Raw genomic sequence first — 25,339 nt, forward strand, 5'->3', positions numbered from 1 at the left:
AGAACATGTGACATGGCCTTCACTGTACAGGGACATTCAACATTTGTTGGGGGAGTGTGAACTGTGTAAGGCAGCTAAACCCAACCCTAACTTGCATACGGACTTTTTGCAGTCAGCCTGAGAGAGCCATCCCAATGATAAATTTTTCATTGATTACATGGGTCACCTCCCTTGTACTTGGGGCGTGAATCATTACATTTTTGTTGTAGTTGGCCCCTTTTCTTGGTTTACCTGGTTAGTTCCTAGCTGAGGGCAGACTGGTTTTTCCTATTTGCCATTTGTCTAAAATATTTTACATCTTTGGCTCACCCAAATCTTTGGTTAGTGATAATGCTCCAGCGTTTACTTCAAGAGAGTTTACAATATTTTGTTGTGAAAACACCATTAGACACCTCACCACCACTCATTACCTTACAAGGATCTACCCTTTGTGAAAAGGGTAATCATACTCCATGCCATGTTTCAGAAAAAGTGAGAGATATTGATTGATTCCTTGGTCAAATTTAATTTTTAGGTCCGCACAACATGAGGCAATCAAGGCAATTCCCACTTCCTTAGTGTTCACCTACACCTTCAATTCCCCATTGGCCAACATATGGTCGATAGATGAGCTCCTCCCTGATAAAATCACCCTGGAGGTTAGCGAGTGAAACTGGAGAAGGCCTACTCGGAAACACAGGGCTAGCACATCACAGACAGGCATGTCATTACAACCAAGTTGTTCTTGTGGTCTTCAGTCCTGAGACTGGTTTGATGCAGCTCTCCATGCTACTCTATCCTGTGCAAGCTTCTTCATCTCCCAGTATCTACTGCAGTCTACATCCTTCTGAATCTGCTTAGTGTATCCATCTCTTGGTCTCCCTCTATGATTTTTACCCTCCACACTGCCCTCCAATGCTAAATTTGTGATCCCTTGATGCCTCAGAACAAGTCCTACCAATCGATCCCTTCTTCTAGTCAAGTTGTGCCACAAGCTCCTCGTCTCCCCAATTCTGTTCAATACCTCCTCATTAGTTATGTGATCTACCCATCTAATCTTCAGCATTCTTCTGTAGCACCACATTTCGAAAGCTTCTAGTCTCTTCTTGTCTAAACTATTTATCGTCCATGTTTCACTTCCATACATGGCTACACTCCATACAAATACTTTCAGAAACGACTTCCTGACACTTATATCTATAGTTGATGGTAACAAATTTCTCTTCTTCAGAAACGCTTTCCTTGCCATTGCCAGTCTACATTTTATATCCTCTCTACTTCGACCATCATCAGTTATTTTGCTCCCCAAATAGCAAAACTCCTTTACTACTTTAAGTGTCTCATTTCCTAATCTAATTTCCTCAGCGTCACCCGACTTAATTTGACTACATTCCATTATCTTTGTTTTGCTTTTGTTGATGTTCATCTTATACCCTCCTTTCAAGACACTGTCCATTCCGTTCAACTGCTCTTCCAAGTCCTTTGCTGTCTCTAACAGAATTACAATGTCATCGGCGAACCTCAAAGTTTTTATTTCTTCTCCATGGATTTTAATACCTACTCTGAACTTTTCTTTTGTTTCCTTTACTGCTTGCTCAATATACAGATTGAATAACATCGGGGATAGGCTACAACCCTGTCTCACTCCCTTCCCAACCACTGCTTCCCCCCTTTCATACCACTCGACTCTTATAACTGCCATCTGCTTTCTGCACAAATTGTAAATAGCCTTTCGCTCCCTGTATTTTACCCCTACCACCTTCAGAATTTGAAAGAGAGTATTCCAATCAACATTGTCAAAAGCTTTCTCTAAGTCTACAAATGCTAGAAATGTAGGTTTGCCTTTCCTTAATCTTTCTTCTAAGATAAGTCGTTGGGTCAGTATTGCCTCACGTGTTCCAACATTTCTATGGAATCCAAATTGATCTTCCCTGAGGTCGGCTTCTATCAGTTTTTCCATTCATCTGTAAAGAATTCGTCTTAGTATTTTGGAGCTGTGACTTATTAAACTGATAGTTCGGTAATTTTCACATCTGTCAACACCTGCTTTCTTTGGGATTGGAATTATTATATTCTTCTTGAAGTCTGAGGGTATTTCGCCTGTCTCATACATCTTGCTCACCAGATGGTAGAGTTTTGTAAGGACTGGCTCTCCCAAGGCTGTCAGTAGTTCTAATCGAATGTTGTCTACTCCGGGGGCCTTGTTTCAACTCAGGTCTTTCAGTGCTCTGTCAAACTCTTCATGCAGTACCATATCTACCATTTTATCTTCATCTACATACTCTTCCATTTCCATAATATTGTCCTTAAGTACATCGCCCTTGTATAGACCCTCTATATACTCCTTCCACCTTTCTGATTTCCCTTCTTTGCTTAGAACTGGGTTTCCATTAAAGCTCTTGATATTCATGCAAGTGGTTCTCCTTTATCCAAAGGTCTCTTTAATTTTCCTGTAGGCAGTATCTATCTTACCCCTAGTGAGATAAGCCTCTACATCCTTACATTTGTCCTCTAGCCATCCCTGCTTAGCCATTTTGCACTTCCTGTGAACCTCATCTTTGAGACGTTTGTATTCCTTTTTGCCTGCTTCATTTACTGCATTTTTATATTTTCTCGTTTCATCAATTAAATTCAATATTTCTTCTGTTACCCAAGGGTTTCTAGCAGCCCTCATCTTTTTACTTATTTGATCCTCTGCTGCCTTCAATATTTCATCCCTCAAAGCTACCCATTCTTCTTCTACTGTATTTCTTTCCCCCATTCCTGTCAATTGTTCCCTTATGCCCTCCCTGAAACCCTGTACAACCTCTGGTTCTTTCAGTTTATCCAGGTCCCATCTCCTTAAATTCCCACCTTTTTGCAGTTTCTTCAGTTTTAATTTACAGTTCATAACTAATAGATTGTGGTCAAGTCCACATCTGCCCCTGGAAATGTCTTACAATTTAAAACTTGGTTCCTGAATCTCTGTCTTACCATTATATAATCTATCTGATACCTTCTAGTATCTCCAGGGTTCTTCCATGTATACAACCTTCTTTCATGATTCTTGAACCAAGTGTTAGCTATGATTAAGTTATGCTCTGCGCAAAATTCTACCAGGCAGCTTCCTCTTTCATTTCTTAGCCCCAATCCATATTCACCTACTATGTTTCCTTCTTTCCCTTTTCCTACTCTCGAATTCCAGTCACCCATGACCATTAAACTTTCGTCTCCCTTCACTACCTGAATAATTTCTTTAATTGCAACCAATTTCTTTAATTACAAACAAGGGAAACACAAATTTAGGGGCCAAGGTAGGAGACAGAGTTTTCATTCACTATTTTAGTGTTGCAGCAAAAGGGGGTGTGGGCATTGCTCATAAGTTAGTTCCTCGTTATTTGCATCCATGTGACGTGTTAAGGTTCCTGAGTCCTGTTAATCTCTTAGTCAATAACTTAGCCAACGGCCAGACATCTAGGAATAATATCTGCCAAGTTAACGACAGTACAAAAAATTCCCCAAATATTCCTTTTTCCAAGGAGGGGTGTGAGTATCTTGTGGTTTTGATGTGGGAAGTTGAAGCATGGTGCCTCGATTTCTGTGTAAACAATAAACTCTGTCAGGTATCAATTGAAGAAGTTAGGTGGCACTCAACCGAAGCAATGTTGCAGAGCAATGGATGGTTGGCAGTCGGTGGAGTGGATACAAGCCAGTACAAGGCAGATTGGAAAGGCGCGTGCTTGGTCATACAGTGCAGCAATTGCAACTGTGTTTTGCTGTGGAGCTGGCAGTGGACTTGAATGGTCACTGTCTTTGTCTCACTGCAGCGGATTTGTCACACATTACCTTTTCTGCAAGTGTTTTCACTTCTTTTCACCTTGCCATTGGTTGTTTCTGTGCAGACTTGAATGTGAAGATTTCTGCTATTTGTAAAGTCTGGTAGGATACCTTAGTATACATCATGCTTTGTAGTCACTTCTTCCGGAATGATGCTTCGGCAATCGTTTGAGTGGCTTTAGTGACTTTTAAACACTTTTGCCTTAGATAAGGAACAGCTCCTTGTCATTTTGAGTGTAAATTCCCTACACTGCCTCATCTAATATTGTATTTTAGTATGTTTTAGTGTTGTATTTGAAGCTCCGCTAAGACTAAGGGCTGCATCACCGTACGGCTGTGCCGCTGATGTTCTAGACGTGTTATTTGCTTACGTGTGCAGGCAGGAGCAGTGTGAACTGTAAGCTAGAGGCACATTTGCCCTAAAATTTAAACCTAACTGAATTTCAGTTGGTGATATAAACTGAATTTCAGTTGGTTATATATGTCCCATATATGCTCCTCAGGACTCTGAGATATTTGTAGTTTTAAAGTTTTATGATGTTGCTTTTAATGCCTAATTACTAAGAAACGTCCTTATTTGCAGTTGCTATTCATGCTTTGCTGTGCCTTTCAGGCGAAAAATGTTTAACAGATGTTGTTGTTTGTGTTGGTTAGTCCATAAATGACACTAAATTTTCTGAACTGAATATACACTTCTATTTACGTCTATTTATTTGGCATTCTTGTTATCTTGGCCATTAGAATCATGCAAGATCGAGTCGGGCACACAGTTTTAATCTGCCAGGAAGTTCCATGTATTTTTGTTTCCTTGTGGTTTATTTGAGTGAGTGTTCATAATCAGAATTTGGGTATTGGCTACTGAGGGCCTCAGGTATCAGCCGGTGTTGGTAAAGGTGACAAGATGTTCCCATTCTATAATGAAAGCCTAATGCTTCTAAATTGCAGGCTCTGCAGGGAAGTTAAGCTTCATTGTATTTGAAATCTTGGGTAACTGTCTAATCCGTGTGTTCACCTTAATTGCATTTCTTTTGCCATTTAAATGAGCCGTGTTCCTAGAAAGTCTTGGGACATTACAAGTGGTCATAAAAAATAAATTTTAGTGTTATTTTTTACTCTGCGTATCTAGTAATTTTGTGTAACAAATGTTGTATTCTGTTGTCTCTTATGAAAGAAGAAAGCATAAGTTGCACTTTCTCTGTAAGTATGTAAAGAATGAGGTCTTGAATAACAGATTTGTATTTTCTGTTATCCACTGTGTTGGTTCCGTGCTTAGCTTTTGGTAGATTGTCACATGTAGTAGGTCACATATCTCTGCTGATTATCTTCTGTTTTCATTGCTGTAGTTACATTTCCCTGGTCAGCAAGCAGAAGCACTACACTGTTATCAGTGTTGCAGCTCCTGATAGGTTGTACCTCTTTTCTTTTCAGGTTGCAAGCTGGCAGTTTTGCTTTCTGTGGCATACTATCAGTTTTTTTTCATATTTTCTTGGCTTTTTCACAAGGAAAGATATTCACACACACACACACACACACACACACACACACACACACACACACACACACACACACACACACACCTTAAAAGAGCCCTGTCCACTCCACTAGACGAAACTCCATTATGGTCACTTCTAAACAAAATAAAAATAACCAACATACAGCTGCCAAATATCGCACTGGATCATGTCATGTAAATCCCGTAATATTACCAGAATGAGATTTTCACTCTGCGGTGAAGCATGCATTGATATGAAACTTCCTGGCAGATCAAAACTGTATGCCAGACCAAGACTTGAACTTAGGACCTTTGTCTTTTGCAGGCAAGTGAAGCTGTGAGGGTGGGTAATGAGTCGTGGTTGGGTAGCTCAGTCAGTAGTGCACATGCTTGCAAAAGGTTCTGAGTCCATCACACAGTTTTAATCTCCCAGGAAGTTCCCACAGTATTGGTTCAAATTAACTGATTGACATCATCAGCTGGTTCTTGCTGGTTACTGTGTGAGATGTGTTTCCTTACCAGCAGTAACCCAACTGATGTTGTGTGAGCAGTTGATTTCTAAAATACTGCAAAATTTAAACAATGTGATCCAGCAGCAGACTTGACAGTGATATTTTGATCATTTCACTTTTGGCTGGAAATAACTGCAGCTGCATTTTGTCTCATTAAATGGACATTGTTCCTTTAGTGCCTGTGTGTATGCAGTCATATGGTACACAACAACACCTATAGTCTGATTAAAATTATTTAATAGTTGACACTTAATGCATTGTAGATTATCTCCCCAAGTCATAGCACTCCACATCATGCCTGAACTGTTTGCCACTGCCTAACTGCCACAACAATTAGTTCACTTCCAATTTCTTGTTTGGCTTTCTTTCTTGAAGTGTCTGCATCCTGAAACCTGGGTCTGGCTAACCAAACAGCACTAACCAAACACTACCGGATACTTCTGCACGAGATGTGATTCAGTGTCATTTATGCAGTTAGTATAATTACAGGGATTGGTTTACATTTGATACACTTTGCACAACATTTCATGAAGCCGAATTCCTAAGCGCTGTCAATTAATCACCGTTACTGGGACAGCAGAGTCATAAATACAACAGCATTTTGCAGTGTAATGGTATAGCATAGTGGTTAGTACATAAACCTGACACTTAGAAGATTAAAGGTTTGAATATTGGCTAATGCAACATTTTTTTTTTTCTAAACCTAATCACAAGATTTCGGTTATCAGTTTTATTCAGTTAACTAGTTTAAACATAACTCTTTTATTTCTCATTCTTTGCTGGGTTATTTTCGTGATTGTATTACCTTTATTTGCTCTTATTTTTCTCACTATCATTCTTTTTCATATGGAATGTGCTTGTGTTGCCTACTATCTGCAACCAAATGCCAACCAGGACTTCTTATTGTTTGGTAATGAACACATCCCATAAAGCCAGTGTGAGGAGAGTCTCACGTACCAATGATAGGGAGAAATTGCAGTTTGCTTTTACTGCTAAAACTGAAATTCTGCTGGGGAAGATTCTTGTGACAGCACCACGACATTTAACAGTGCCGCCACGACAGTACGCGCAAATAGCGATAGAGGTGCTCCGCAACTCGGCTGAGCGCGGGAGCGCCACCTAGGTACGAACGGCGCCGACCGCATGTCACGGCACGGCAGTTGAATAAGAGACACTGAGTTGTTATCATGTAACGAGCTATTGTTTCTAAGTGAGTGTGTTTGAATATCCATGCAATTATTGGTGATTAAAGGTTATAACACTTTTTGGTGACGAGGATGGGATATTTTCACTGCATTGTGGATTTGTGTGTTCGTGACGGGGCAGACATGGAACAGCTTATGCAAGCGCTCACTGAACAACAAACACAGCTGACGGCTGCTATTCAGGCATTGTTGATGTCACTTACTCATCATCTGTCTTCCTCTTCTCTGCCTCCATTTCCTCCTTACGATGAGGCCGGTGAAGATTGGGAGGATTATGAGAAGCGTTTGCGGTAACACTTCTTGGCTTTCGGCGTTGTCGATGCTCCTATGTGTAAGTCGTTATTTCTATCTTGGATTTCCCCATGGATCTATCAGCTGCTATCTCAGTTAGCCCCTCTGTGGGAACCTGCATCTCTGTCCTTCCAAGAAATGTGTGACTTATTGTCTAACTATTACCAGAAAAACACCCACGTAGTTGCCGCCCGCGTGGCATTCTACCGGTGTCGTAAACAGCCCCATCAATCTTACCGGGCTTGGGCGGCGGAACTACACGGTCTGAGTAGGAAATGTCAGTTTGTCACGGACACTCATCATGAGTCTTATGGTGATTCAATGGTTAGGGATGCTATTCTATGGCTTGCTCCTGATAAAGAAGTTTGGCAATGTGCCCTACAACTGCCAAACACATCGTTGTCGGAAGTTCTAAGCATCGCTCAATCCTCTGAAGTGTCTCACACTGCTGGCGAGCAAATAGACACGTGGTGTGATGTAGGCACTGTACAGTCAACTTTTGACACGGACAATTTACCTGTTTCACAGGAGAACGAAGACGTGGTGGCGGTTCACTCGCGTAAACCACGTCGCGTTGGCCGTAACGCTCGCAGCAAAAACAGCAACCACAGAAGCTGGTTCATTCCACACTTCCTTCTTGTCCACGTTGTTTCATACAGCATGACAGGGCTGCATGTCCAAAACGTTGGGCCACATGTAATTCATGTAGGAAAAAAGGCCACATTGCTTCTGTGTGTCAGTCCCCTAAAGTTCCTGTTGACGAGGACGAGGCATCGGACATGGATGTTAACTGTGTGCTCTCTCAAACAAATAAGCTGTTTGTTACTGTTCGTGTTCTGGATAAAGACATTCGCATGCAAGTGGACACTGGCTCTGCAGTAACTCTCATTAATTCTCGCATGTATTTTGAGTTGGGCTCCCCTCCCTTGTCTCCAGTTACGCGAAATCTGGATCATGCGGGCACTGAAAACCTGTTTGGTTATGATGCCTTCCAGTTGTTCGGGTTCTCCATTGGTGATGATGTGCACCTCATATCTGAGGAAATTCCATATCAACAGCTGGATGGATTGTGTTCTGAATTTTCATCCGTGTCAAGGATTTTGAAACCCACATTACTCTTAAACCTACAGCTCGTCTTAAGTTTTTCCTGGCACGCCCTATTCCAGTGGCATTGCATGCACCTGTCAAGGCTGAGATAGACAGGTTAACAGCTTCAGGGATTCTCCTTCCTGTTACCTCCAGCGAATGGGCATTGCCAATCGTGGTGGTTTCTAAACCAAATGGGAGTCTGCGATTGTGTGATGATTTTAAAGCCACTGTCAACACTCAGAGCCTCATTGACACTTATCCTCTTCCCCGTCCTGAGGAGTTATTTACCAAGCTCGCTGAGGGCCAGTTCTTTTCCAAATTTGACTTATCGGAGGCGTACCATCAGTTGCCGTTGGATGCTTCTTCCAAGGAATTTCCCATCATCAACACTCCTTGTGGGTTGTATCAGTACCAGCGGTTATCGTTTGGCGTCGCTAGCACGCCAGACATTTTTCAGTGGTTTTGGAACAGCTCACGGCTTCCGTTCCCAGCTGCATAAACTATCTGGATGACATTGTTGTCATGGGGGCCTCCACTGAGGAGCACCTTCGCAATTTGCGTTCACTGTTTTGGGTTTTGCATTCGGCTGGGTTCAGGTGCAATCTGGACAAGTCACAGTTCTTCCAACCCTCCATTGTGTATCTTGGTTTCCACTTGTCCCGTGAGGGTATACGTCCTCTACATCAGCACGTTGCGGCCATTAATGCTCTATCCCGGTCGTCTATGGTCAAAGAACTTCAGGCGTTCCTAGGCATGATTGCTTATTAACACAAATTCATTTCATCCCCGGCAGCGGTAGCTCATCCTCTGCATCAGCTGTTACGCAAAAACATCCCTTTCTGTTGGTCCGACGAGTGTGAGAGGGCTTTTGTCCACCTGAAGGCTCATTTGCAGTTGGCGCCTTGTCTTGCCACATTCTGTCCGGGTCAGCACTTGGTTCTGGTGACTGACACATCACAGTATGGCCTAGGGGCTGTTCTCGCCCATCGGTATGAGGATGGGTCAGAACAACCCATCGCCTATGCTTCCAAGACCCTCAACGATGCGCAACGGCGTTACTCTCAAATCGAAAAGGAGGCACTCGCTATCATTTATGCTCTGAAAAAGTTCAGCGTTTTTTTGTATGGTTCTAAGTTTCACCTCATCACCGACCACAAGCCGCTGGTCTCTCTGTTCAGCCCATCGGCGTCGCTTCCGGATAAGGCAGCTCACCGCCTGCAATGTTGGGCCTTATACTTGTCTCGTTTTCCCTATGAGATTCACTATCGCCCCACTGCCCAGCACACCAACGCTGACGCATTGTCGTGATTGCCGATGGGCCCCAACCCGGTTTTCAATCGTGATGAACTACTCTGTTTCCACATTGATGAGGAAGAACGTCGTGCGGTCGAGGGTTTTCCACTTACAGGTTCGCAGGTCACGTCGACTACTGCGCGGGACCCGGTCCTGCGTCAGGTGATCAGTTTTGTTCAACGGGGTTGGCCGGACAGGACCAAGAGCCAGGCATCGGATCCCCTTCGCAACTACCATGCCTTGCGCCTTCGTCTGTCTGTTCGTGATGGTGTTGTTGTTCTGGCCACGGATGGCGCATCTCCACGGGTCGTGGTGCCAGCCTCTCTTCACAAAGATGATCTCAAACTGTTGCATGAAGGCCATTGGGGGATTTTTCGGACTAAGTCCCTGGCCTGCAGGCACGTTTATTGGCCCAGTATTGATTCGGACATCGCCCACATGGTTGCTGCGTGTGGTCAGTGTGCTCAACAACTGGCTGCACCTCATACAATGCCCTCTTCGTGGCCTGATCCGGCGCAGCCATGGGAACGGGTGCACGCTGACTTTGCCGGCCCCTTCCTCGGTACTACTTATTGGCTACTGTTGATTGACGCCTTCTTGAAGTTTCCGTTTCTTGTTCGATGTCCGTCGCCCACCACTGAGGCGACGACGCTGGTTTTGTCTAAAATCTTTGCACTAGAAGGCCTTCCATCCACGATCGTCATGGACAATGGCCCTCAGTTCTCTTCGCAGGCCTTCTGTGATTTTTGTACTGGACAAGGGATTCATCATGTTACAGCACCGCCCTTCCATCCGCAATCGAATGGGGAGGCCGAGCGCCTTGTCCGCACTTTCAAAAGCCAGATGAAAAAATTCCTTAGTGATTTTTCCACAGATGACGCTCTGCTGCAATTTCTGAGTTCTTATCGCCTCATGCCTCTGGGTGATCACAGCCCTGCTGAACTCTTGCAGTCCGCAGCTCGTGGTCATGCGGCAGTGTTCTCGCTTCTCGCGCCCGGGTTCCCGGGTTTGATTCCCGGTGGGGTCAGGGATTTTCTCTGCCTTGTGATGACTGGGTGTTGTGTGATGTCCTTAGGTTAATTAGGTTTAAGTAGTTCTAAGTTCTAGGGGACTGATGACCATAGATGTTAAGTCCCACAGTGCTCAGAGCCATTTGAACCATTTTGAACTCTTGCATGGCCGCCAACTGCGCACTCTACTGCACCTGCTTCACCCTGTCAGGCCTTGTGCTGTGTCCCCTAGTGCGGGCACTAGGGTATGGATCTAGCCCTAAATGGATTTCAGGGGTGGTCAAGGCTCTTCGCGGCCGCCGGCTTTGTGAAATACGTACGGACGGCGGCATGGTTGTTCGCCATTATGACCAGATGTGCCCCCGAGTGGTGGCCATGCCGGTGCTACCGCACCTTCCTTCGCCTCCACCAGCCCGAGAAGCCAGTCCTGTCGCTGCTGCCGATCTACCGTACATGTTGATGCAGCCGACGTTGAATATCCACGCAATTATTGGTGATTAAAGGTTATAACAAAGATGGCTATGCAAACAAACATATTACGACATTTTTCTGTCTTGAAGTTGCTCATAGAGGTTACCTTAAACGACATAACAAAGTGATCATGATTTTAGTTCTGTCACAGAATGTTGGTCGCAGTTTTCTCATAAAGATTGCACATCATGAGGCTGTGGTTAGGTTAGGACACCTAAGTTTAAATTCAGGGCTACAAAACCCGTAGCCTGCCACAGTTCAGTCATTCTTCAGTTAAAATCATCTGTCAGCAGAGCATCTTGCATTTCTGTCACACCTCATGGTGACCACTTCCAATATTTCTTCATGTTACACATTAACAGCATTTGTTAAGTGATGCACTGTGCCATGTGCTGTCTGTAACTGAGCAGTAGAAGGCAGTGGATGTGGCAACACTGTAATGGCAAGTGATAGACATCAAGCATAAAGTAATTTTAATGGCACTATAAAGGGGGTTCCACCATTCAGCCACACCACTGTGATCATCTGACAGTTAAACACCTAGGGCCAAGTTTCAAGCGGTATTTCATATTTAGAGCTAGACCAAAAGCATTCAGTACTCCAGTGCTGATTCAACATCTATAGATTAGGTAATTCTTTGTTAATGCTTTAGGGTAGCTTAGCTTGTAGGAGTCTGACTCCAGTGCAATGCATCCTCACCCCTCAAAGCTGAGCACTCTGTACAAATTCTTTTAATGAATGATTATTTCTTGTTTCATATTGCACAGACCATATTACTTGTTTCAGAGATAATGCCCTGTGAGCAAAGTAGTTGCAAGTGTGCAAGCAATGGTCATTAGGTGGTAGGGAGTGCACTTCATACTATTTTGGAAGTTGGACACTAGACTTGCCTTACACCCTTACTGTTTCCAAAGCATGTAATCACCATTTCTTCTCTTGACATTTTCAACTCCACTCCTTTTCCATTTACAAAGTGAACTCCAGTTTCCTTGTTTTGCTCTTTCTCATACCCTCCATTCATTCACTGCTTCTCACATTCTCAGCCCCCCACCCACCAGAAAACTTTCTGATCTTTTAAAGTGTGCCTCTGCATTACAGTTCACAAAAATTTAAGTAATTGCCTACACTGATTCAAAGCTCTGTTCCTGGTTTTAGTACAAATTCAATAAATGATGGCTGGTCACCTAAACAGCCCACAGTTAACTGTACTTACAAAATTGGTTGCTCGGTACTCAAGGAATGTGGCTAAGCCTTCCTTGAGCCATGTCTCGGAAAACCAAATTGGTGTGACTAGGTTGCCAAACCACTGGTGACTGAACTCGTGAACAATGTGTATGGCCGCTCTCTGCAAGTTATCACTTGTTGTTTCCGGCCCAACAAGTATCCGGTCATCCCTGTTGACAATACAAAACATTTTTTTTTTTTGAATCTGTATCTATAATCAGCAAATCACAATAAAGTGCATGGGAGATATAAAGTCATTGTTTCATATATTACAGTTTCTTCCCTCTCCTGTCAAGAATGGTGTGTGGGAATTATGATTACTTCCATGCCTCTGGGTGAGCTGTTATATGCCTAATTTTACCTGCACAATTTTTCCTGGATAAATACACTCTGTGCTGTAGTTTATTCCTAGCATACAGCATAGAACACATCTCATGATTACTTATTATAGCCAGTTTCAATCATTTTCCACCATCATTGTATTAGCATAAAGAAACAGAACACTAAATATATCAAACATACACCATAATGTAACAATAGTATGAAAAGGATGGTTGCTACTCACCACATACTGAAAATGCTGAGTAGCAGATAGGCACAACAAAAACACTGTCAGAAAGTGAACTTTCAGTCAACAAGGCCTCTACCAGAGATAGACAATGTACACACACACTCACGCAAACACAACTCGCACACACATGAGCACAGTCTCTTGTTGCTGGGACCAGACTGTGAGCAGCAGTGCACGGTGGAAGAGGCAATTGAGTGATGGGGGCACTGAGGAGACTGGGGCAGGGAATTGGGAGGGATAGCAGGGTAGGGGTGGGTGACGGTAAAGTGCTGCTTGTGGGAGTCTGCAGGGATGAGTCGGAGAGAGGGTATGGCAGAAAGGTGCAGTCAGGAGGTTTATGGAGGATGCATGGGGAGGGGGGGGGGGGGGGGGGGAGGTAGCAGAAAAGGAGAGAAGTAAAAAGACTTTGGGTGCGTTGGTGGAATAGGAGGCTGTGTAGTGCTGGAATGGGAACAGAAAAGGGGCCAGATGATAAGGACAATGGACAATGACTAACCAAATATGGGGTACAGCTACAGGCACCTGCGTGGCACCATCCTATGTCAAACTATTCAAGGGCTAACAAGAGGAATCCTTCCTAAACACCCAGAATCCCAAATTCTTCTCCTGTTTTGGGTTCTTTGACGACATCTACGTGATCTAGATCGAGGGTGAGGACTCCCTATCCACATTCCTCCAGAATCTCAACATCATCTCCCCCATTGGCTTAACCTGGTCCTACTCTGTCCATCAAGCCACCTTCCTCGATATTGACCTACACCTCAAAGATGGTTACATCAGTACCTCTATCACTATCAAACCTACCGTCACCAGCAATACTTCCACTTTGATAGCAGCCATCCATTCCATACCACGAAGTTCCTTTCATAGATACTACCCACCTGTGGCTGTCACACCTGTAGTGATTAGCGACCCCTCTCAAAATATACAGAGGGTCTAACTGAGGCCTTTAAAGATTGTAATTACCCTTTCAAACTTGTACAAAAATAGGTCTCCCTTGCCTTATCTTTCCAGTCACCCAACACCTCCCAAAGTCCCACTGTCTGGACATAGAGGAGCACTGCCCTCATGGCTCAATAGCACCCGGGACTGGAGCAACTGAATTGGGTTCTTGACCAGAGTTTCTACTATCTCTCGTTGTTCCCTGAAATGAGAAATGTCCTACCCACTATCCTTTCCACACCTCCCACAGTGGTAATCCGGTGCCCACCAAACCTACACAGTATTCTCATCCATCCCTAAACAACCCCTGCTCCCAACTCCTTGCCTCATGGCTCATATCCCTGTAAGAGAGCTAGATGCAAGCCCCATCCCAAACATCCTCCTACCACCACCTACTCCAGTCCAGTCACAAGAGTCACCTATCCCATCAAATGAAGGGCTACCCATGAACCCAGTCATGTGATCTACAAGCTAAGCTGCAACCACTGTGGTGCATTCCATGTGTGCATGACAACCAAAAAGTTGTCTGTCTTCGTGAATGGCCACCGACAATGTGCAGCCAAGAAACAGCTTGATCACCCCGTTGCTAAGCACGCCATCCAATATGACATTCTTCATTTCAGTGACAGCTTCACAGCTTTTGCCATCCGAATCCCTCCCACCAATACCGGCTTTTCTGAATTGCACAGGTGGGAACTCTCACTGCAATATGTACTATGTACATGAACCCTCCTGGCTTCAAACTTCGTTAGTCGTTGTCCTTACCCATCTAGCCCCTTCCTTGCTCCCGTTACAGCACCACACAGCCATCTATTCCACCAATGTGCCCATAGGCTTTTTACATCTCTCCTTTTTGACTACCTCCTCCCTCCCCCCCCCCCCCCCCCCACCCCCCACACACACAACCTCCATCAACCTCCCAATGGCACCTACCTGCCCCATCCTCTCTCCACATCATCCCTTTATCCCTGTAAGCTCCCAAAAGCAGCACTTTACTGTCACACACCCCTACCCTGCTATACCTCTCTCGGCCCGCCCCAGCCTCCTTAGTGCTTCCATCACCACGCTGCCTCTCCCATCATGTGCTGCTGCCCGCAGTCTGGCCCCAGTAGCCAGATGTCGTGGTCAAGTGTGTATGCCTATGTTGCCTTTTACTGACAAAGGTCTTGATGACTGATAGCTCACTTTCTGACAGTACTTTTATTATGCCTGTCTGTGCCTCAGCATCTCTGCTATATGGTGAGTAGCAACTGTCCCTTTTGTAATATTGTTACATTCATCCTGGATTTTCCATTGTTTGATGCATGCTAATGTGTGTTTGTGTGCTTTTTTTACACAAACTGAGGCATAAATTTTATCTGTGCACTGAGAAAGGTACTTACAAAAGTCTCATATTAATTGTGCATCAGAACAATTTTGGAATTCAAAAACTTCAATGATGAAGAGCAATAGATTTCTAAACTCCAACGTTATTCTGATGTACAATTGGTGTATGACAGTTTTGTATTTCCACAATCTATGGACAAAATGTACACAGTAGGTTGCATAAAGAAAACACACTGTCATCACCATATAGAGGGGACATTGCAATGCAGACAGGCACAACAAAAAGACTGCTGCACATTTGAGATTTTGGCAAAAATGCTTTCATCTCAAGCAGGAAACACCTTTCCTAGTCCCTGTCCTTCACCCACCTATCCCTTTCCCTGTCTCAACTCTAGCACTACACAGCCTTCTATTCCAATGACGCACCCCTCCGCTACTTCTCTTCTCATGCACCCTCCTGCCCCCCCTCCCCCCACCACATTTCCTCAAACCTTCCAACTGCACCTAGCAGTTCTGCCCTGTTCCCAACACATCTCTACATGCTCCCACAACCAGCACTACACCTCCCCCTATCCCTAGCTCCCATCCCTCCCTCCTTGTCCCCATCCCAGCTTCCTCCTTACTTCAGGGACACCCCTCCCATTAGTTGCAGTTGCTACATGCAGCTCTGCCTCAGTGGCCAGAGACAATGGTTCTGTATGTGTGTGTGTGTGTGTGTGTGTGTGTGTGTGTGTGTGTGTGTGTATTTTTCTATTTATTTATGCAGGATAGACAAAGTCAATGACAGAGACCAATCACAATAAAGTAAATATTCACCTAAGCCGCATGTCACAAATTTCTTTAAATATCTAACAGTGGCTAGCAGTTAACCAATAAGTATGTTCAAAATCATAGTTTCTGCCTTGGAAGATGGTCGCTGAAGTTTTAACAAAATAGATACCGCTAGAGTCATGATCAGTGGACTCCACATAGATATGGTGGCTGATGCACAGGTGAGCAATTTTCATCCAAAGCACTGTGTGAGTTCATTAGTTTGTTCAGAAGGGGAGGCCGACATTGTTTGCCCACTTTTGGCCAGTAGGCAACATGCTGCAATGACACAATCAAGGTGCACAGACTACAATTTTTCTCAAACAATTTTACAAAAACTATTCAGTAAAAAAGTTTTATTTTTGCATTACTTATAGCTTTATATGTCAGCTTCAAGATGATGTGTCCATCATTTCATTAATAGTCATTTTTATCATGATTTTTACATTTAAGTAAGACACTGCGCAAAATTCAAAAAAGTTTGGAATGAAATAGGGACAGCTATGATTTTGTGTTTGGTGCTTATTACATAACATGTTGTTGCATTTGGAATTTTAGCTACTGTATTGAATTTTTCTTTACATTTGGGTGGACATCTCTATCTGTCATCAGTCTTGAGAAAATTGATCTGATGTACCACACCCATTTCAGATCGCACATGCCAGCAATGAAGCCAGAATGAAATATCCAAATGGTTTGACATATCAAACTGAGATTTTGATAAATGATAGTGTGCAAAGAGGAGAGTATTTTTCCATATGGTTATTATACAAAACTTTGTTATCTACTACTATATTCCACTAACTACAGACTTCTTTGATGAAAGAATGTAATTTTATGGGCCTCAATACCTGGTGAAATGAGAAATGCTGTGGTTTTTGGAATGCCACACGTGAAGCCAGTATGCATTTATTTTTGTACCAGGGATGTGCTTTTTCCTAAGTTATTGAAATTACTTTTCCTGATTTCCTTACTTAATAAACTTAATAAACCACTGCTTCAGAATTCTCTCACAGTTGTGGTTGCACAACATGTTAGTGAGGTGACACTGTGTAAACTCCGCTGTGTTTTGGTGAAAGAAGCAAATTTTAAAATGGCAACAAGAGAAATGTTTAGGTTTTATTCAAAATTCGCCACTTATGATGCTTCTCTGAAAGTTTCAAATGGTTGACAAACCAGCTGAAAATAAATCACTGCATTTGTTACACTTTCAGTGGAATTATTTATAGATACTAACCAAAGCAAAGGTTATAGTAGATCTTTTTGAATGGTCCCCATGCAAATACAAGTGTGGAGGGGGATCCACTTAATATATACAAAAAACTTGAACACAGGCTTCAGTTTCATCACTTTTTATTTCCTCAACAGCAGCTGCCTGTAATCCCCACCACTACCACTCCCCACATGCGTGCCCTGCCGATAGCGCGTCTAATGGCCACATTATTCTGCGTACACTTTACCGTGCACTGACCACTGCCAGACAGTGCCCCTGCCCATAAAACAACCCAGCAAAAGTAGCAATTTCTGTGCCACTGCTTCCATATACCAATGACCTGGGATGCTGATTGGCCTCCAGGAAGTTTCTACAGTTTATCATACTGCTGCTCAACAACACACAGATGTTGATCACCCACACTGTTCCAGACCTTTCCGCAGTGACAGAAACGCAGCCCCTCTGTGTAGTCAGCACCGAGCAGCTGCATTTTATCCACCATACCCAGCCTTCTAGGTCGACCACCTGGGTAATTCTAATGTGTCCAGACTTTGGCAGCCACGGCCTCCGAAACCTCACCGTAAATATGTCAATACTGCTATTGCCGTGACAGATGCAATCCGAGGACCACAGCCCGACAGTCTGGGCCCTTAACAGCCAGCATCCTGGCACTGCACTCCAGGTTTTGGTTCAGAGTCAAACTCTGAGCAATGGCATGACTTGCCACAAATGAAAAGATGTTGTCCTGGCGGGGCCGCATACTGCCACTGCCCAACACAAATAGTGGTGTGCTTGCTACACTGAGTCACGACATAATCTTCCTGGAGTGCATGTGCACCACAAGCTGTAAGCTGCCACACCCCCTGCCATCTACCTAGGTGATGATGCACCTCAGTGACTGTCCATGCTGAATGAATAAAGAACTGTTTATAGACATCATTTGTTTCTCTACAGGTGCACACAACATCATCACTCCTGTCTCCCGAGCCATCTACGAACCCACAATGTGCAGGTGGGAGAGCCATCAAATTCTGAGCACCAGGACAACCCTTTGACCCCTCCACAGAGGTCAGTGGACCCCTGACCTGCTAGATTTTGGTACCTGATGAGTAACATCTTGTTGCATCACTCCATTTTGGTGTCAAGAGTGGAGCAGTTTGGAGACAGAGACAAAAACAATGATGCACTTCAATCTGATGACAGAAGATTGAAAGTGGAAATTCAACCGGGATAGCAACATACGAGGTGAAATCTAAAATTTTCGGGACTGGTGCTGCCATCTGGAAAGTAGGAGTAATAGATCTTTGCACTGCTAGATGGCGAGAGCTGCATATCTGATGAGTCAGTGTGCGGAGTGGCATTCAGCTTGCAGGACATGTTGTGTGCCCACAGTGATTTTCGCAATACTCTGTGTTTGGCGTGTGGCAATTTTACGATGGATCCAGGAACAGAACAGCGCGTATGTATCAAATTCTGTGCAGATCTCAGGAAAATGGCTATGGAGACCCTTGCAATGTTTCAACAAGTGTTTTGGGGACAGAACATGAGAGCAACAACCGTCCCAGTGGAAGAGCCCAGGCTCTCCAAGACCCAAGAAAGTGAGACAGTTGAAGAGCAAAATGAAGAGCATGATCATCATTTTCTTTGATACCAAGGGAATTGTGCGCAAAGAATTCGTCCCACCCAACCCAACAGTGAATTCCGCATACTACTGTGATGTTTTGCAATGGCTCCGTGAAAACATGCGGCATAGACGGCCCGAACTTTGGGTCAAGGGAACTGGCTGCTGCATCACGACAACATGCTCTGTCACATGTCCCTGCTCACCAGGACTTTTCTGGCAAGAAACAACAGGGCGGTTGTAGCGCACCCACCGCACTCGCCAGATTTGGCACCTTATGTCTTCGCGCTATTGCCAAAACTGAAACTCAAGTTGAAAGGCCGTCAGTTTGACACTCTAGAGAAGATTCAAGAAGCATCACTGGCAGTGATAAACACCCTCAAAGAACAGGACTTCCAGAAAACGTTTTACCAGTGGTAGAAGCACTGGGACCTGTGTGAACATGCAGATGGGAACTACGTCAAGGATGATGGTGACCATTAGTCCAAAGATAAGGTTTTCAACAGACTGCAGCACCAGTCCCAAAAATTTTGGATAGCACCTCATATGTGAGTAACAGCAGAGACTTTTCATTTCCACTAGTGGGCTGGCCCATTCAACAGTCAGTCTTTCCTTCTTATCCCGTCCAGTAAGTCTCCCCCAACCCAGGGATCCGGGTGACTTCTCCAAACTCTCCCCAGCCCTTCTGCCAGAAGAGGGAGCCACTGACTCCAATAGCAAATTTAAATACCTTTATACGTGTGTTCTCCTGTTGCTGCTTCATGAGTAGAATTTTTATCTATCCAGTTACATTATTCACTAAGGTGACAAAAGTCATGGTATACCTCCTAATATTGTGTCAGACAACCTTTCACCTGGCCTCGTGCTGTAGCTCAATGTGGCATGAACTCCACAAGTCGTTGGAAGTCCCCTGCAGAAATATTAAGCCATTCTGCTTCAATAACTGACCATAATTGCAAAGGCGTTGCCAGTGCAGGATTTTGTGCATGAACTGATCTCTCGATAACGTCCCATGTCAGGTGATCTGGGAGGCCAAATCATTTGCTTGAATTGTTCAGAATATTCTTCAAACCAATAGTGAACAGTAGTGGCCCATTGACATGGTGCATTGTTGTCCATAAACATTCCATTGTTGTTTGGGTACATGAAACCCATAAATGGCTGCAAATGGTCTCCATGTAGCTGAACATAACCATTTTCAAGTCAATGATCGGTTCAATCGGACCAGAGGAACCAGTCCACTGCATGTAAATATGGCCCCTACCATTATGGAGCCAACACCAGCTTGTACAGTGTCTAGAATGAAATTTTCACTCTACAGCGGAGTGTGTGCCGATATGAAACTTCCTGGCTGATTAAAACGGTATTCCGGACCGAGACTCGAACTCGGGACCTTTGACTTTCATGGGCAAGTGCTCTACCAACACAGTGTCTTGTTGATAACTTGGGTCCATGGCTTTGAAAGGTCAGCACCACACTCGAACCCTACCATCAGCTTTTACCGACTGAAATCGCGACTCATCTGATCTGCCCATGGTTTTAAATGACTAATGGAAAATCTCATATAAAGATGTGAAACAAATACTAACAAAGAGATAGAGGGGCTGGCCAGTACTTACCTCAGCTCAGTACAGCCGAAAAAAAAAAATAAAAAAAAAATAAAAAATAAAAAAAATAAAATAAAACGGAACCGAAAATTTACGTTCCTAGCTTTTGGAACAAATGTTCCTTCATCAGGGAGGAGAGAGGGGAAAGAAAGGGAAGAAGGGAAAGTGGATTCAGTTACTCACAACCCAGGTTATGAAGCAACAGGGAAAGGAAAACAGGGAGGGTAGCAAGGATGGAGGCATGGTTGTCAGAGATATTCTACTGTAAGTACTGTGCCAGCTTCAAACCAAAGAGGATGTTAGTAACTGAATCCACTTTCCCTTCTTCTCTTTCTTCCCCCTCTCTCCTCCCTGATGAAGGAACAGTTGTTCCGAAAGCTAGGAACGTAAATTTTCGGTTCTGTTTTTTTTTTTTTTTTTTTATTTTTTTTATCTATCGGATGTACTGAGCTGATGTAAGTACTGGTCAGCCCCTTTATCTCTTTGTTAGTACTGGCCACAGTTTTCACAGTTTTCCAGTCATCTAAAGTCCAACTGATATGGTTACAAGCCCAGGAGAGGTGCTGCAGGCAATGTCTTGCTGTTAGTAAATGCACTCATGTCAAACTTCGTCGCATTGTCGTAACGGATATGTTCGTCGTAAATCTCACATTGATTTCTGTGGTTATTTTGCACAGTGTTGCTTGTCTGTTAGCACTGACAACTCTACACAAATTCCACTGCTCTTGGTCGTTAAGTGAAGGGCATCGGCCATTGCATTGTCCTTGGTGATGTCTGATAATGGTATTCTTGGCACACTCTTGCCTGTGAATCTTGGAATACTGAATACTCTAATGATTTCTGAAACGGAATGTCCCATACGTATAGATCCAACTACCATTCCGCATTCAAAGTCTGTTAATTACCATCATGAGGCCATAATCGAGTTGGAAACCTTTTCACAAGAATCATCTAAATACAAGTGACAGCTCCGTCAATGTATTGAAATTTTATATCTTGTGTACATGATACTGCCACGATCTCTATGTGTACATATCACTATCACCTGACTTAACACCTCAGTGTATTTTCAATAATAAGAGATAGTTTAGAAAGCAGACAATTATTTTAGATACTATGCCAGTCATGGTGGTGAAGCATTATAAGCTCATTTGCATAACCGTTCAAAGAAAAAAAGCAGCAAGCAGCCTAAATTCACACGTTTCTGTAAAAAAGATATTAGATTTTTTTCTGGAATCAGTCCACTGCCACTGACCCGATACATGTTTTGCTATGAAGAACTTACCAGTAGTTAACAGCACCCCAATTTTCCATGCCACCATATGAGAAGTCAGGAACAGCAGTGAAGTCCAGCTTTGGCAGAGGATATGGTGTTTGAAAGTAGTCTTCATAGAATTTTAATACTACTGGAGCTATAGTGAGTACATATTTTGCTCGGTCTCTGCAACATGAAGTACAAACTCATTTTATCATTCAGAAACCTATGATGAAAACTTAATACATAAAAATATAAAGTGGACTGAATCATCTATGAATTCTGATCATATTATCAACATAGAAATGAGGCCAATTTAATTTGAGAGTGAAAGGGTAACGAAAGTTTCAATTGATCAATGTCTGATAAAGGACAGATTGTGTCTGTATTGAGAGACGGTAAACTGCTCTCACAAACAACTTCATTCTTGAACAAATTTTGATATTGCATCGGAATTTGGATGGTAGGATGTGAGGTACTGGTGGCAATAAAGCTGTGAGGGTGGATTGTGAGTCGTGCTCAGATAGCTCAATCAGGTAAGCACTTGCCTGAGAAAGGCAAAGCTCCCAGGTTGGAGTCCCGGACCAGCACATGGTTTTAATCTCCCAAGAACTTTCAGTTTCATTCTTGTTTGGCAGATGTCACCACTAAGGTGTACTGACAATGAGATTTGTGATGGTGTCCATGCAAAGAGCTGATTAAGCATCAATTAAACTATAGAGGAAAGCAAAATATTAACATGCAAAGCAAGCAACAGGTTTGATGACTGAAATGTGCAAACTACTTAACTGCCAACATAACATGTATCAGTCTGTTAATATATCCATATTGAAGAAGCACCACACACTCACACACAAGAACAATTCCAGATCATCACCATCCCATCTGGGCACACAGTGTATCATATAATCAAAATGTCTGAAATTAGCATGTGGGCAACAGTACTCTGCAGTCTGTGAACTAAAGAAAGCTCTGACTTAAAGGAGAGTCACTGATATGCAAAATACAGCTCTTGGAAGTGATACAGATGATACAGTTTATTCATTCATTTACACTTTGTGATTCGTAATTCCAATCATGAAGCACAGTCTTAGGAATGTGAAATGACCTAAACTAGGAGGTGTGATCAAAAGGAAAGATGATTAATAGTTTTAATGTGCATCCAAACCACATGCCATTTCTAGTGAATCTTCAAATCACTGAGAGGTGAAATCTAGGTTAAAGATAGGCAGAAAAAATTCCATCATCCAACCAGTATTCAATCCCATGACCTTTTGGTTTCTAGGTACGTGCTTTACTAATAGACAACCAGACCCAATATCATAATGATGATGATGATGATGATGATGTGCACACACACACACACACACACACACACACACACACACACACTCTCTCTCTCTCTCTCTCTCTCTCTCTCTCTCTCTCTCTCTCTCTCTCTCTCTCTCTACTCAGGCACTGTTTTTATGTAACATTTCTTCTAAGCATTTCCATTTTTTGACACAGACCACTATTAGCTACCTACATACTGGTAAATTCACAACTTGTTTAGTACACTGAGGTGACAACAGTCATAGGATATCTCCTAATATTGTGTCAGACTGTAGTGATTCGAGAATTTCTGTGTAAATTCTAGAACCATTCAGCCTTCTACCGTCTTGAATACATGATATTCTGGATATGAGTGTGGTCACATGTTTCTGTGTGCACCTTTAAAATCAGTCACGGGAAGAAAGTAGACGTGGTGGTCGGACGGCACCGACAAATACCTGCCAGGAAATCCGTAGATGTTTTAGCGAGTGTGTAAGGAAGAACCACGGAGTTTATATGCAGCTCTGTGTTTATTGTGTCACTGACTATTGGTATTAAAACAAGAACAGTTGAAAAAGTACTCTTGTAGACTCTTGATTCAACCTTGTTAGAGGCAAGACTCATTTTATGATTCATGTTAAGAAAGGTCATGGTATCGAAGCCAACTTTCTTTTAACTGTAACTCAATTTGTTTCTAATGTCCAACTGTACAAGAGACTTGCAGGAAGTCACATATTCATGTGGTAAGTGACATTTTTATTGTGTATGGAGGTCAAATACATCGTTCGTTGACGAAAAGTAAAGTTTGTATGTCTACTTATTTCAGAGGTAGAAAGAGCCTAAAAATTCCAGTACCTAGCGTTACTTGACAGAGAAGAAGCCAAGAGGGTTTCCAGCACCCGGCTATTCAGTAAAGAGAGTAGCTGCAAATTCCAAGTAAGTCACTGCGTAAAGAAGTGTAGGGTGGTTTGGGGGAATAAGCTGATATAACCCAGATCCACACTCCCACTTTAAGTTGTCAGAATGTTAGAAGAGCTCCTTTTGCCCAGCATAGTGCAGCAACACGACATGGCACACACTCTCCATATTGTTGGAAGCCCCCTGAAAAATATTGAGCCAAGCTGTCCCTAACTGCATAAGTGTCACTGCTGCAGGATTTTGTGCATAAACTGACCTCTTGATTATATCCCATAAAGGTTTGATGGGATTCATGTCGAGTAATCTGAGTGGCCAAATCATTCACTCGAACTGTCCAGAATGTCCTCAACTAATCGCAAACAATTGTATCCCGGTGACATGGATGGCAAATTGTGAACCATAAAAATTCAATTGTTTAGGAACATGAAGTCCACGACTTGCTGCAAATGGTCTCCAGGTAGCCAAACATATCCCTCTCCAGTCACTGATATATTCAGTTGGACCTGAGGACAGTCCATTCCATATAAACACAGACCACACCATTATGAAGTCACAACCAGCTTACACAGTTCCTTGTTGACAACTCTGGTACATGGCTTCATCAGCCCCAGTCCATGGTTTTCCAGTCATCTAGAGTTTAACTGATATGGTCACAAGCCCAGGAGATGCACTACAGGCAATGTCATGCTGTTAACAAATTTACTTGTGTCAGATGTCTGCTGCCATAGCTACTTAATGCCAAATTTTGCCATACTGTATTAATGGACACGTTTGTTGTCCATACCACACAGATTTCTGCAGTTATTTCATGCAGTGTTGCTTGTCTTTTAGCACTGACAACTCTGCAAACGCCACTGCTCTCAGTTGTTACGTGACAATGGTCGACCACTGCATAGTCTGTCGTGAGAGGTAATGCCTGAAATTTAGTACTCTCAGTACACAATTGACACTGTGGACACAGAATATTAAATTACCTAATGATTTACATACTGGAATGTCTCATGCATCTAGCTCCATCTACATTCTGCATTCAAAGCCTGTTAATTGCCATAATCACGTTGGAAGCCTTTCCACATAAATCACCTGAGTACAAGTGATAGGTCTGTGTACCATCAGAGTCCTATTTGTACTTTAATTAAAATCTTGAGGAAGAACATCTGTTATGGTGATAAAAAATTATAAATTACTTTTGGGCAAGATGAGCACTCTGGTTGGTCATCAATCCTTCCCAAAAAAGAAATGCAAGACACGTTACATATTGCTTCCTTTACAGAAATTGACAGGTTCACACATTCAGGTGAAAATAATTATTGAATAGGACAAGGAAATAGTCATTCCTGGAAACCAGTGCCATGTTATACTACTGTTGTATCGCTTTTGTAT

General features: G+C 43.2%; 1 protein-coding gene across 3 annotated transcripts in view; it reads right to left on the minus strand.

The window, feature by feature from the left end:
• The window catches only part of LOC124718951 (aminopeptidase Ey-like), a 273,185-nt gene that overhangs the window by 125,298 nt on the left and 122,548 nt on the right, over window positions 1–25,339 (minus strand). For all 3 annotated transcript variants that reach the window (XM_047244618.1, XM_047244617.1, XM_047244619.1), the window contains exons 9-10: window positions 21,758–21,913; window positions 12,372–12,552 (exon numbers count right to left, since the gene is read on the minus strand). In XM_047244618.1, coding sequence (XP_047100574.1) covers window positions 12,372–12,552; window positions 21,758–21,913 — 337 coding nt within the window. The remainder of the gene's footprint in view (window positions 1–12,371; window positions 12,553–21,757; window positions 21,914–25,339) is intronic.

The sequence above is a fragment of the Schistocerca piceifrons genome, chromosome 10 (genome assembly GCF_021461385.2).
Source record: "Schistocerca piceifrons isolate TAMUIC-IGC-003096 chromosome 10, iqSchPice1.1, whole genome shotgun sequence".
Classification (NCBI taxonomy): Eukaryota; Metazoa; Arthropoda; class Insecta; order Orthoptera; family Acrididae; genus Schistocerca; species Schistocerca piceifrons.